Source organism: Eumetopias jubatus, unplaced genomic scaffold (genome assembly GCF_037043125.1).
Source record: "Eumetopias jubatus isolate StellerSeaLion01/CBP00866 unplaced genomic scaffold, mEumJub1_p1.0 scaffold_2, whole genome shotgun sequence".
In the NCBI taxonomy this organism is placed as follows: domain Eukaryota; kingdom Metazoa; phylum Chordata; class Mammalia; order Carnivora; family Otariidae; genus Eumetopias; species Eumetopias jubatus.
In genome coordinates, this window is record NW_028274808.1 from 101617683 (window position 1) to 101632784 (window position 15102).

General features: G+C 33.7%; 1 protein-coding gene across 9 annotated transcripts in view; it reads right to left on the minus strand.

Moving 5' to 3' along the window:
- Positions 1-15102, minus strand: part of BLTP1 (bridge-like lipid transfer protein family member 1) — a 203535-nt gene that overhangs the window by 62722 nt on the left and 125711 nt on the right. For all 9 annotated transcript variants that reach the window (XM_088021053.1, XM_028102339.2, XM_028102340.2 and 6 more), the window contains exons 50-53: positions 14875-15081; positions 12965-13203; positions 7571-7815; positions 4642-4747 (exon numbers count right to left, since the gene is read on the minus strand). In XM_088021053.1, the coding sequence (XP_087877179.1) occupies positions 4642-4747; positions 7571-7815; positions 12965-13203; positions 14875-15081 (797 nt within the window). The remainder of the gene's footprint in view (positions 1-4641; positions 4748-7570; positions 7816-12964; positions 13204-14874; positions 15082-15102) is intronic.

The window sequence follows — 15102 nt, forward strand, 5'->3', positions numbered from 1 at the left end:
AAAAAAGAGATGCAGAAAAAGCATGTCACAAAAACCCAACACCCATTCATAATAAAAACTCTCAGTAAAAAGGAATAGAGGAAAATTTCAATTTGATAATATCTACAAAAATCTATAGTTAAAATCATATGCTCAATGGTGAAAAGCCTGAAACTTTCCTACTTAGATAAAGTACAAGGCAAGGATGATTCCTCTTACCATTCCTGTTCAACATCATATGGGAAGTCCTAGCTAATGCAATAATACAAGAAAAGGAAATAAAAGGTATAGAGATTGGGAAGGAGAAAATAAAATTGTCTTTGTTCACAAATGACAAGACTATATATGTGGAAAATCTGAAAGAACTGACCAAAAAAAACTGCTGGAACCAATAAGGGATTATTGCAAGGTTGCAGGATACAAGGTTAATAATATATAAAGGTCAATCACTTTCCTATATACCGGCAATGAAGAGTGGAATTTTAAATTAAATACACAATGCCATTTACATTAGCACCACAAAAAATTAAATTAATTAAGTTAATCAGGGATAAATTAACAACACATGTATAAGATCTACATGAGGAAAACTACAAAATTCTGAGGAAAGGTATCAAAAAAGAACTAAATAAATGGAGAGGTACTTCATGTTCATAGACAGGAAAATTCAATATTGTCAAGATGTCAATTCTTCCCAATTTCAGTTTTAAATTCAGTGTAATCCCAATCAAAATCCTAGCAAGTTATTTTGTGGATATCAACCAACTGATTCTAAAGTGTGTATGGAGAGACAGAAGACCCAGAATAGCCAACATAGTATTGAAGGAGAAGAACAGAGCTAGAGCACTGACACTATCTGACTTCAAGACTACAAGCTACAGTAATCAAGGCAGTGTGGGACTGGTGAAAGAATAGACAAATAATACATCACTGGAACAAAATGGAAAGCCTAATAATAGACCCATACAGTGAACTGATCTTTGACAAAGAAGCAAAGGCAATGCAATGAAGGAAAGACAGTCTTTTCAATAGATGGTGCTGGGATAACTGGATATCCACATGCAAAGAAATGGATCTAGACATAGACCTTATACCCTTCACAAAAATTAACTCAAAATGGATCACAGACCTAAATGTAAAATGCAAAACTATAAAAGTCATATAAAATAACTTATAAGAGAAAACCTAAATAACCTTCCATATGGTGATGACTTTTTAGATGCAACACCAAAGGCAAGATCTATGAAAGAAAGAATTGATAAACTGTACCTCACTAAAATTAAGAACTTCTGCTCTGCAAAAGACGATGTCAAGAGAATGAGAAGACAAGCCATAACTGGGAGAAAATATTTCCAAAAATTACATTTGATAAAGGACTGTTGTCTAAAATATGCAAAGAGCTCTTAAAACTCAACAAGAAAACAATGTGATTAAAAAATGGGCCAAAGACCTTAAGAGACACCTCACCAAAGAAGATACACCAATGGCAAATAAGCACAAGAAAAGATCCTTTGCAGAGTATCATCATATCATCAGGAAATGAAAATTAAAAAATACTAAGATACCACTACAAACCCATTAGAATAGCCAAAATTTGGAACACTGACAACACCAAATGCTGATGAGTATATGGAGCAGCAAGATCCCTCATTCACTCCTGGTGAGAATGCAAAACAGTATTGCCACTTTGGAAGACTTTTGGTAGTTTCCTATGAAATTAAACATATTCTTACCATATAATCCAGCAATCATACTCCTTTGGTATGATCCAAAGGAGCTGAAAACTTATGTCCACACAAAAACTTGCATACAGATGTTTACAGTAGCTTTATTCATAATTGCCAAAACGTGGAAGCGACCAAGGGAGGAATAAATAGGTGGAGCACTGAGAAGTTTTAGGGCAGTGAAACTACTCTGTAGGATACTATACATGTCATTATTCATTTGTCTAAACCCACAGAGTGTACAACAAGAGTGAACCCTAATGTAAACAATGAACTTTGGATGATAATGGTGTGCCAATGCAGATTCATCAGTTGTAACTCTGGTGGGGGATGCTGACAATGGGCCAGGCTATACATGACTGGCGGCAGGAGATATTCGGAAAATCTCTGTAACTTTCCCTCAATTTGCTATGGACCAAAAATTGCTCTAATAAGTTTACTTTTTAAAAAACTTATTTTTTTTGATCACTGCCTTGAATATCTTTTATCCAGTCACAGAAATTTTTTTCTTAAAAGTTTAAAAGCAAGAGCTCTGCCTCTTACAAAATATACTGCACAATAATTTTAGCTTATGGAAATATCAGAGACACTATTAGTCACATCAACTGCACAGTTTTTTACCTCATTATGAATTAAATATATAACTGGACCAATTCTCAGAAGGTAACCTCCTTACATGTTTCTTTTTTTTATTTCTGTACCAAAATATTTTTTTTTAATGAAAAGTTGTCAATTGTAGTAGTTAACAAGGATAAAATTGCAGGTGTCTTTATGTTCCAGCATATAAACTTAGGTTGAGCATTCCACTGTTTCTAAGATGGCTGTCCATATTCAAAACTAAATCTCTTTTGTTTACTAGGTCAGTGCTTACCTACATCTTTCTAAAACCCAGGGAGTCCATTGACAATAAGATTAGAAGAACTGATTCCTCAAAAAAAGAATTTTACTAACAAACTTGATGACTGCTGTCCTAGAGCTAACTAATATTAAGGAAAAGCATGAGGAAAAGGTGTAAGAAACAAAGAAATAAGGACATTAACTATGAAGATTATGGGAGAGTAGGGAAGCAATACAGAGATTAGAATACTAAGAAACTTGGGTACAAGGGTTCAAAGTATTCTCTCTCAATAAAATATTACAGTCTCCAGTTTTGTAAAATCTCTGCTCCATGAGGTCCTGGGGCCAGCTAGATGATAAATGACTTACTTTCAGCCATTTTCCTAGAGTTCACTCTATAGTCAGGAAGGAATGGGTCAGGGATCAGACCTAGCCACTAAATGACTTTAGTATTAGAATCTTATCTCTGAATTCTTCACAGTGATTAGTAAATCTTCATGGTTAGAATATTAATTTCTAGTCTTCTTTTCCAGTTCATTCTTCATAGACCTAGGGATATACTTGTAACTCCTCACTGACTGTAATCCGAAGGTTAAGAAAAGCATTTCTCTTTCATCAAAACCACCTTAAGGGCAACTTATAGTGCCAGTCTGATATTAGAACTCTATAATGCTAGCTTTTTAACCATGAAAGATACAAAATTAGTTACTTTAAGAGTCTATATTTTTTCATTATACTTAGTCAGCAATAACAGACTTGAAAATATTCTGTAGAACTCATAAAAATTTACCAGCTTAAAATATTCTGAACTTCTCTATCTCAATGTTCTAACGTGATTTTAACCAGATAAATGGGCCACATCAAAACTGTATATTGCCCAAATAGAGGCACCTTCAGTGGCAGAAAGGGCTTTGCTATTTATTTTTTTTCTTCCTTAATGGTTTGTATTCAACCATTTTCAGAAAAATTCCAAGGCTACCAATTGATCTGATTTTTTACAACTTAACTTGTGAAATTCTATAGCTCTACTGAGCTTCTTCAATATAATCATTTAGTAGTTTCCTGACTTCACATAAAATCAGAACCAGCTCATGAGAATCAGGAAAATCTGTTGTTCACATGGGTACTACATAATTTAATTCCCTACTGCAATGAGTTTTGTCCCCCTTTGGGGCCTTATCGAACACTTGTCCATAAGCTCTGCCTGCATCTCTCTACCTCTCCTTTCTTGCCAAATAGATTTCATTTATGAGGTTTTGGAATATGACTTCCTCTGCATAGCCTTTTCTGATTTCTTAAAACTATATTAGCTTCTCCTCTGACAGACACAGCACACTGTTCTTGTCATTCACAGGATTCATTAAAATTATAATTGAATACCCAGATACTTACTCAATAAATCAGTTAAATGAATGAATTTATTCATCAACATGGAGGAATTTCCTCTTGATGGCAATTTATAGATGTGGCTTTCACTATTATTTTAACATGATTATATCCATGCTGGAAATATTTAGCTTCAAGAATTCTTATGCAGAGTCAACTTATTTTCCATCCTAATACCTCTTAATACTTTATCTTGTGAATTAAAGGTCAGTTAAACATTTTTTAAATCAAACATATATTTCCTATTTAAATGTAAAACTGTGATTAAGACACTCATTTGTAATCTACTCTTGATGCATAGCAAAAATACGATAAGGGTTGCTACAGATGATTTACCAGGTAGCAAGCAGAGTCACCATGTTAAAAAAAAAAAATCTTATATTGATCTAAATCTTGTTCCCAAATGAGTAAGATCAGTTTGGTTAATAGACATACACTATTAGCTCTTTTTGTGGGGGTGGGGGAGAAAGCATAAAGAAGCTTTGTGAAGTTTATAAATCATCAATGTATGTATTACATGTGACAAAGTAATAAGCAAAAGAATCTGTAGGTGGAAAAGCCAGAAAAGGAATGCAGAGTTTTTAGGGAATGACTCAACAACTATATCTAAATGACAGGATCAATACTCATACCACAGATAAATGGAACATCATGTAGCTGATGAGAATAAAAATCTGCTATATAGTCTATATTATAAGGTACCAGATTATCTTACCAGAAACTTTCTGTATTACTTCATTAACTTCCTTCATGAACACTTTCTGTACAAATACCAAGTGGTTTAGAAGATCAGTTGTGAGATTATGTTCAAAGGAACCAACCTGTCAAACAAAATCAGAATTATTAGATTAACAATACTGACTATATTTGTTGTAACTACATCTTTTGCTCACATAGGTCATCCCAAACTCTGAAGAAAAATAATGAATTATCTACATATTCTTCGAAAAAAGGTTAAAAAATATTCAGATTGCCCAACATTTACTGGTCTGACATTATTATGGGCCATTCCTTAATTTTTTTTTAATAACAGTGGCCCATAAAGTATCTTTCTTCTATCTTACAAAAGAATGAAATTTATACTTTATGTAACCTGCTAATTTCAAAACTGAAATTTTGTCTAGAGTGGTATTTATTTTCAATGACTACTATCATATTGTTAGAACCATGGACAAGTATTAATACACATGAAAGTAAATTTATTTGCACATTCAAATACTTATTGGCCATCTACTCTGTACCTCGTTAGACGCTAAGGATATAGCTGTGAATAAAAACAAAATCATGGCTCTCAAGAGGCTTACTTCGCATGAAATAGCAAATCAGATATACTCAATCAGCTTTACTAAATGCCCTATAATTAGTATAAAGCATAAGATTTCTGGGAAGAATTAATAGATAGATTAAATAGAAAGCAGGTCCTAATTGAAGTTGAGTATTATAGTAAAGATAGATTGAAACACCCTTATGAATAAGGCAAATGTTTCAAATTTACCACTTTGTTAGCATTCATATTTTGATAAAAAGTAAAGCAAAATAGATTTAGTAGTCTTTACTTAAATGAGAAGTTACATAAAGTCTAAGTTGCACTAGCCACTTTTTTTTGTATAGCGTAGTACAGAATGGGCTAAGATGATTTTCATGTGTATTTATTTCAAGCCATAGTAAAACAGGCAATTGTTTGAGGAATGCAACTTTAGATTCTTTCAAGAGTTTTTAATTAACTGCATTCTTAGCAAATCTGGGATTGTGTTCTTCCCCAATTACAAACTTTATACCTTTCTAATAGCTAATATCAGTAAGGAATTATGCAACATACTGCATCAGATCTGTTTTATTTTCCGTCAAAAGAGGCGTTAAGAATAGTATTGCTAGAGTCTGAAGCACTTCTTTTTCAGAATAGAAAGCACAAATGAAATATGCTTTATAATCTCCCTTTTAAATAAGTATTGGACTTCTAGAATCTTGTACACTATTTTATTTGTACACTCATTTTTCACATAAAGAAATACCAACTTTTAGAGAGGTGCTAGGGTAAGCAGCATCTAAAGAAGGTAAACCTGTATGGTGACTAACATAACATAATAAAAAATAAAAAATAAAAAAAAATAAAGAAGGTAAACCAGACTTAAATATCTCCCATAGCTGTAATATTTCTAGCAAAGAACTCAAAGAGCATTCTCACACATACTTCACATTCTAGAGAATAAAACTTATAAAAGAAATAGTTAGAAAACTGCTTTTTCAAGATAAGTCAATCAGAGAAAGACAAGTATCGTATGATTTCACTGATATGAAGAATTTGAGAAACAAGACAGAGGATCATAGGGGAAGGGAGGAAAAAATGAAACAAGATGAAACCAGAGCGGGAGACAAACCATAAGAGACTCTTAATCTCAGGAAACAAACTGAGGGTTGCTGGAGTGGTGGGGGCTGGGAGGGATGGGCAGTGCTGGGTGATGGACATTGGGGAGACTATATGCTATGGTGAGCACTGTGAATTGTGTAAGATTGATGAATCACAGACCTGTACCTCTGAAACAAATAATACATTATATGTTAAAAAAAAAAAAAAGAAGATAGTAGGAAGGGAAAAATGAAGGGGGGGAGATCGGAGGGGGAGACGAACCATGAGAGACTATGGACTCTGAGAAACAAACTGAGGGTTTTAGAGGGGTGGGGGGGTAGAGGGATGGGTTAGCCCAGTGATGGGTATTAAGGAGGGCACGTACTGAATGGAGCACTGGGTGTTATATGCAATCAGTGGATCATGGATCACTACATCAAAAACCAATGATGTAATGTACGGTGACTAACATAATATAATAAAATTAAATTAAAAAAAGAAAACTGCTTTTTGATAAAGTTGCAATTGTTTCTGAAAAACTGACAAAGCAAGCTGAGAGACAGCCATGTGTATGAATCCTACATTACTCACTTGATAGTGGAAAGATTTAGGGAAAGTTATTTAATTTCTCTTAGCTTCAATTTTCTACTGTATTAAATTAGTATAATAACAGATGACCTGTTTACCACAAATCAAGTAAAAAATATATATCAGAAGGTTTTTTAAACTTACAACAGTTGTACCAATATTAAGTGAAAAAATGATAGAATCAGGTATGCTGGTTTTCAACTTCCCTTAGTAAAGAAATTAGTCTGAATTTAACTGTAATTATTTTATTTGTATGACCTGCAGATTGTTAATAATTATGAAAAAAAGATTGTTAATAATTGTGTATTCCTGATGAATCATGTAACCCCCTGAAAGCTCAGTTTTTTCACTTACAAAATGAGAACAAATATATCTGCCTCTTAGGATTGATTTAAGTTATACAAGTCAATGCATATAAATGCTATTAGTTTTTTTATGGTCAAATGAACCATAAAGTATTAAAGAGATGGATATGAAATCTAATGTAAGAAATACAAATTCAAACATGACTAATAAAAAAAGCATATTTACATGAAACTAAAGAGAGACAGACAGATATATACACACATGTGTACAAACATACACCCCAGATTTGGTATAAAATTCTGTGAGAATAAATGATATAATGATTTGTCTTAAAAGTTTGGTACACCTAAAGCTTAAAGACTTCTAAATGACAAAGTATAAGAAAATTAAAAAGTAGACTTACTTCTGCCACACAACGTAGATAATTTCCCTGTAAATAGTACCCTTGTTTAGAAGGTAGTTCATCAATACTCCACACCTGATCTGAATAACTATCATGTTCTTCCATTATATATTTCCCTGACATAGTAACAGGAGGAAGGTTGAGACTGGCAGAAGGAGGAATGGTTGACATATCTGTGGCAGAAACTTTTGAAGTAAAACGTAATCTGTGATTTGGCAGCTCAAATGTAAACCTGGTCTGTGCACCTGTAAGAAATAAGAAAAGTTATTGTTTGTTTGTTCAGGTGCTCATTCACTCCTTTGTTCAAAAAATTGGTTTCTAAAAAAATGCATACATATCCCAAATAAAATAAATCCTTATATATATATGAGTACTATAAAGAATCAGTATTATTAAGCCAGCAAGTATTATTTATTAAGCCGACCAGGTGCCAGAGAAACACTCACAAATGTTATTTCATAGAAAGTAGAACAGAGAGGAACTGCCCTTATCACAGAAGAGTTATAACAAGAGAAATTAAGTATAAAAAAAATTCTAATCCATATTCACATTCATTCTGCTTTATTAACAGAGAGGTTAGCACCTAACAACTAGCCTCCTGATCCTGATTCAGTATGGAAGGAAATAGTGAAAACTGTCAAATCACTGTACTCACTGAAAACATTCATCAGGTATAAAATTATGCAAACACATATATTTTTTTACCTTAACAATACCTATTAACAGGACCATATACCAAGTAGGGACATGGTATGAGTTTTAGTTTACTAAAACTGCTGTTGGTTCTAAACACTTAAATCAACAATTTGGCATGCAGTTGTTTAAATAATTATAAATGTATAACCTATACTATTATTTGAGCCATATTTCTCCAGCTGTTTATGAAGGCATTAAGGAGTAGAAGAAGCCTTGTTAAAATCAAGATCTATCATTGCCCATTGCACTCCTTTCCAACCAAGAGTCTTACACCGTTCTATACATTACCAATTCTCTCCACTCAAACATCATTAAATAGCCTATTTTGCCTACATACATATTATAATTTAATAAATATTCCTAGTGTTCTCAATTGTGCCAGAAATTTATTCTCTTTTTTCAAAATACTAGTAAAAGATCACTCCTGTATGTTACATTCGCTATTCACTAACTATACAATGATGTTTATACTTGGAATGAGTTAGGCATAAACAGAAAAAAGCTCTTTCACCAAACATTGCATGCAACTGTGAATGGCCAGATGGATCATGACTGCTCTGATCTTCTCTTACTAACTCCAACCAGGCAGATTCAGTGACCATCACTTGCAGCATGCAAAGGGTGGTGGGCTACCGCAGAAATTAAAATTTCTACTACTACCACCAGCATTACCAAATAAAAATATCAAGATTGAAGTAATCCTAGGCCTCAGGTCATCCCTTATCACTAGTATAGTCACTCTTACTATTTTTGTCCCTCTCCTTCATTTCAAGAATAACTATGTGTTCTTATCTAGATATTTAATAGTACATTTACTTTGCTCCTAAATATTCATTTCTTCCTAGTTCCAACTGCCTATTTGGCTTTTGACTTACTGTCTCTGTTGAGTCTTATATTTCATGGATGCCCTGAATAAATGGCCAAGATGAGTCTAATTTATTGTCAGGCCAATATCTGAAGGCCTAATACTTCCGACTCTGCCAAATCTGGAAGCTCCCTTCATAGTGCTTCTCTTTCTAGTAACAGAAAGACCTAGATGTTCAGAAAAGTCCCTCTCTATAAAGAAAAGTTAAAATGCTAGGAGTAGGAATAAAGACATACATGTAAATATATATAAATACATATGTGTACATATTTACATATGCCAATGTATGCACATTTTTAAATTGGTAATACAACTTATGTTAATGGTATAAAGGAGAAAAAACATTTTAATTTCAATAGACGTACAAAAAGCATCTGATAATATTCACCAATTTTTCCTCATAGAAACTCTTAGCACACTAGGAATAGAAGTCAATTTTCTTAACCTGATAAAGGGAATCTAGCAAAACCTTACAGCAAACATCACATTCATTGATGAAATATTGATTCCCTTAAGAAATAAGAGTAAGACAAGGATGCCCACAATACCCTTTTCTGAACATTGTAGCAGAAGCACAATAAGAAAAAGAAATAAAAATTTTTAAAGACTGGAAAGGAAGAAACAAAAGTATCATTTGCACATGGTACAAGTATCCACCTAGGAAACTCCAAAGAATCTTATGGGCAATAAAAAAAAAGTTTACTATGGTGCTGAGTATAAAATTAACAAAAAGGATCAAGCGCATTTGTATATCTCACCACCAGTTTAGAAAATTCCATTTTACAAAATATCCCATTCATAGTAACTAAACAACAATAACAATAACACAAGGTACCCAGGAATCTATGCAAATAAATATATTTTGTAACAGAGGCACAAAAACCTTTGGTTGAAAAATTTTAAACTTTGCAGAAAAACATTGAAGAAGACCTAACGAGACACAAAGAACATATTCAAGAATGGAAGGGTTAAATACTGCATTCAATTCTCGGTATTAATCAATATTGTCCATTCTCTGCCTGGGTGGCTCAGTTGGTCAAGCGTCTGCCTTTGTCTCAGGTCATGATCTTAGGGTCCTGGGATCAAGCCCCACATTGGGCTCCCTGCTCAGCGGGGAGCCTATTTCTCCCTCTCCCTCTGCCTGCCACTTCCCCCTGCTTGTGTTGTCTCTCTCTCTGTCAAGTAAATAAATAAAATCTTTTTTAAAAAAATAAAAACAAAAACACAAAAAATATTGTCAATTTTCCCCAAGTAAATCTATGGATTTAATTAAATTCTTATAAGAATTGAAATAGGCTCCATTCAGTATGTGCCCTCTTGAATGGAGCACTGGGTGTTATACGCAAACAATGAATTATGGAACAGTACATCAAAAACTAATGTAATGTATGGTGATTAACATAGCATAAGAAAAAAATAAGTAATAATAAAATAATATAAAGGTAAAAAAAAGAATCGAAATAGGCTTTTTCAGAGAACTTGACAAAACTGATTTCTAAAACGTGTATGAAGAAGCGAGTAATTAAAAACAATCAAGATAAATTCTTAAAAAGGAAATGTCAGGTAGCAATATGAGACTGTAAATAGGTGGTGCAAATAGGTCACCAATAATGGTGCAAATAGGCCAATGAAGCATAATAAAGAACTCTGAAACAGACCCCACATATATCAGCACTTAAGAGAAGAGAATAATGGACTATGTATCAATTGAAAAAAAGGACAGATCAGTCAATAATTGATGCTGTAGCAACTGATTAGACAAATCCACACCAAATTAAAAAAAATAATTCCATATAGATTAAGAACTTAAAAAACAAAATTTAAAAACATTTCACAGAAAACATGAGAATAGCTTCATATCCTGGGAAGATAAGGATTTAAGATATAAAAATATACATCATACAAGAAAATACTGGTAAATTCAATTACTTTAAAACTAAGAATATTTGTTGGTCAAAAGACAAGTGAAATAAGCCTCTAATGAAATGACAATGTATGTTAAACTTATAATATTAAAAGTTTAATATATAAAACATATAAAGAATTCCTGTGAACAAAAAAAAAATACAAATGATTCAATGGTAAAATAGGCAAAAAACAGTAACTATCAAGAGGCACTTCATAGGGGCGCCTGGGTGGCTCAGTCAGTTGAGTGGCTGCCTTCAGCTTGGGTCGTGATCCCGGAGTCCTGGGATCGCGTCCCTCATTGGGCTCCCTGCTCGGCGGAGAGCCTGCTTCTCCTTCTCCCTCTCCCTCTGCCTGCCTCTCTGCCTACTTGTGCGCGCACTCTCTCTCTCTCTCTCTGTCAAATAAATAAATAAAATCTTTAAGAAAGAAAAAAGAGGCACTTCGTATAGGAACACATATAAGAATATCTTAATAACAAAAAAAAAATCAGCTTAATTACAGAAATACAAATTAACACCACAATGAGCTACCATTCCACATTTACCAGACAAAGCAAAAATTTAAAAGTCAGAATATACTAAATGTTGACAAGGATGTGGAATAATGGGAACTCTCATTTAATACTGGAAGGACAGTAAATACTGGTGAACACAAGTACTTTGGAAAACGGTTTTGTACTTTTTTTTTTTAAAGATTTTATTTATTTGACAGAGAGAATGAGATAGAGAGACAGCATGAGAGGGGGGGAGGGTCAGAGGGAGAAACAGACTCCCTGCTGAACAGGGAGCCCAATGCGGGACTCGATCCTGAAACTCCAGGATCATGACCTGAGCCGAAGGCAGTCGCTTAACCAACTGAGTCACCCAGGTGCCCCAGTTTTGTACTTTCTAATAAAACTGAAGATGTATCTACCCTACAGTCTAGCTGTACCACTCCTAAGTAAATATCCTTGAGGAACTCATGCACATGTACCAAGAGATGTGTGTGAGAACAACTGTAACAGCAAAATATAAAACAAGCCAAAGGTCCATCGATAGTAGAGTAGATAAACTGTAATATAATCACATAATGGACTATTAGGTTTCAGTGAAAAATGAATGACCTGCAGATACATGAATGAACAGATGAATCTCAAACAAAATGTACAGCAAAAAATCTTCCAATTAAAAAATACATTTTAGTGGAAGTCCATACAAATAAAGTTCAAAACATAAGCCATTTTGAGTATATACATATGTGGTAAAACTATAAAGAAAAGCAAAGGAATGGGTAACACAAAATTCATGTTAGTGGTTATTCCATGAGCAGTCATGAAGAAAATCTGGTAGTGAAAATATTCATTGAAGGAGCCTTCACAGTACTAGTAATGTTTTCATTCTTAGTTTGTGTAATGGGTTGGTAAAGTTACAGTTCTTTATTATTCTTGAAACTGTGTGTATATAATTTACACACTTTTGTAGATATAAGTTGCAGGATAAAACTACAGCAGCAAAAAATTTTTGGAGAGAGTATATAAGGATCACAATACCTTATAGAAGTAGTTATTTTGAAGAAGCCAAATAACCTCTGATTTGTGCTAAATTCACTCAATGAGAAAATAAACCAAGTTATTTAGACTATAAAGAAACTAACAGATGTGGAAATTTATTTAACTTAAGCTTGATAAGAAATGGCCTCAACAGTTGAATAGCTCTAAAGAGTTCAAATAAAAGCAGGGTCCCTGCTGGTCATTCAAGGAAAGTGTAACTGGTATTTTTTTACCTGACTGAAGAACATCATTAATGAAATTGAAAAGTGCTCTGATTAAAATTATTTAAATTTTCATATAATATCTTCAAAACCAAATGTACTTTTTCATCAAAATATTACTAATTTCTCAAACCAATCATAAATTTAACGAGATTGAATTCAAAATTCAATGTTACCTGTCATTCCATGACTTCTCATTCTTCCCATTTTGTATTCTGCTTTCAGAGATGGTAAAAGTGCGGCTCCAATGGCTATACCATCTAACATGGCACTGAATTTAAGAACAATAGGCTTCTTTTCTAAACCTTCGGGTAGCTGAGGAAATTCATTTGTTTCAATAGGAGTCTGATTAACACTTGTTGGAGTTTTTTCAGAAGGTAGGGGCGTTGCAATATCTTCTTTCATGGGCTGTGGGCTATAAAGCAAAAAAAAAATCACTTTAAAAAGATGCAACTAGAACAGCTACCATTTTATTGTACAAAATTATTAGAATTCTCAATGAAAAGTAGCAAAAATTAACCGCAAACAAAGGTTTTCTAATACCAGACCCCCTTAAGCCTTCCTAAAAACAGCCATAGAAAAATGATGATCTAGAAATTAAACAAGAAGTAATAAAAATACAAACGAATGTTATACTGTCAAGGCTATTCACATCCTTAATGTGAAACTAGATTTAAGACTCATGTTTGTCTGATTCCAAATTCTATGACTTAAGCATTGTGCACTCTATTACTGATGGTAATATTACTTCTGTTGCCACTACTGTCATTACCATTAATAACAACAACACCAACAATAACAATAATTATTGGAGTGCTTAGTATGTGCCAGGTAATATTCTTAGTGCTCTGTGTGTTTTATATCATTTTTCATTTATCTCACAAAAACCTTTGAGTAGGTACGATTATCTGCTTTGCAAATGAGGAAGCATAGCTAGAAAATGGCAAAACCATGATTTTAACTCGCTCTGACAAGTCTGATTTTTTTTTAACATTCTGCTGCCAATACGTTATAATAAGGAAGAGTTCCTTAGCATATTTTTAAACTAAGTCTTATGTACACATTTTGGATTCCATACTACACTGACAGGAGAAACATTTAAATTATTACTACTTACTCAACCAGAAATGAATATTATGTCAGAATTAAAGATCTATATAGAACAATTAGAAATACCACTGCTTTAGGACACTGTAAAAAGACACACAAATGTTTTTCTACCTTATAGATTAAGCAAAAGGATCATAATAAGGCAATATTTTTACCTTTTACTTACCATATTTTTATTAATTATTCATTAGTTATATAGCTTTAGGACCAGGAATAAATCTTAGCAATGCAGACCCATGAAAAAGGGCTATAAACACAGGGAATAGAAGTCAATGTACAAAGGTCCAGTTTTCTTCCCTTTAAAATATTTATGTGGCATGCTCATATCCTGCCTTGAACCATGTACAATAATTTCATAGGACAACACAAAACCATGCATGGAATATAAATGGCCACTGTAATTTTTAAACTTATGCAGTCATAAATTTCAATGAGTTTAAAGTAAATAAGAATTGATACAGTCCTAGAATTTGTTAATTTGCTTTTTTTTACTACCTCTTATTATGCCCACAAATCTCTGGGATCTTTTTTTTTTTTTTTAAGATTTTATCTATTCATTTGAGAGAGAGAGAGGGAGAGAAAGAGGGAGAGAGCGAACAAGCAGGGGGAGAGTCAGAGGGAGAGGGAGAAGCAGACTCCCCGCTGAGCAGGGAGCCCAACGTGGGGCTCGATCCCAGGACCTGGAGATCATGACCTGAGCTGAAGGCAGGTGCTTAACCATCTGAGTCATCCAGCAGTCCCTCTCTGGGATCTCTTAAGCTTTATTGATGCAATAGAGAACATTGACAATTGCATTTGTGACAAAGTACTTTATACCCAATATGATTCTCCCACAAACATACTTTCCACCTGCACCATAGTTCATAATGGTCAATATTTGGATGAAACCCTCTGTCTTCCTCCAAACTATTGTTAACACATCACAGACCAATTTAAAGTATTACACAGAACCACAGAACTTGAAAAAATAACTTACGCTGTAGAAGGCTGTCTGATAAGATCTGAGATCTGCTTAGATAGTTGGTGGGAACTCCGAACCATCATGCTATGTAAGGTGGCAGGGTGCTGGGGAATGTTGATGCTGATAGCTCCTACTTTGAACACGGCAGCATTGTTAGTCTTCAACCCTCTCTGGGCACTGTAGAGGGCTTGTGACTTGGCAATACTACATTTCACTACAGTTCTATTAATAAAGAAGGAGGAC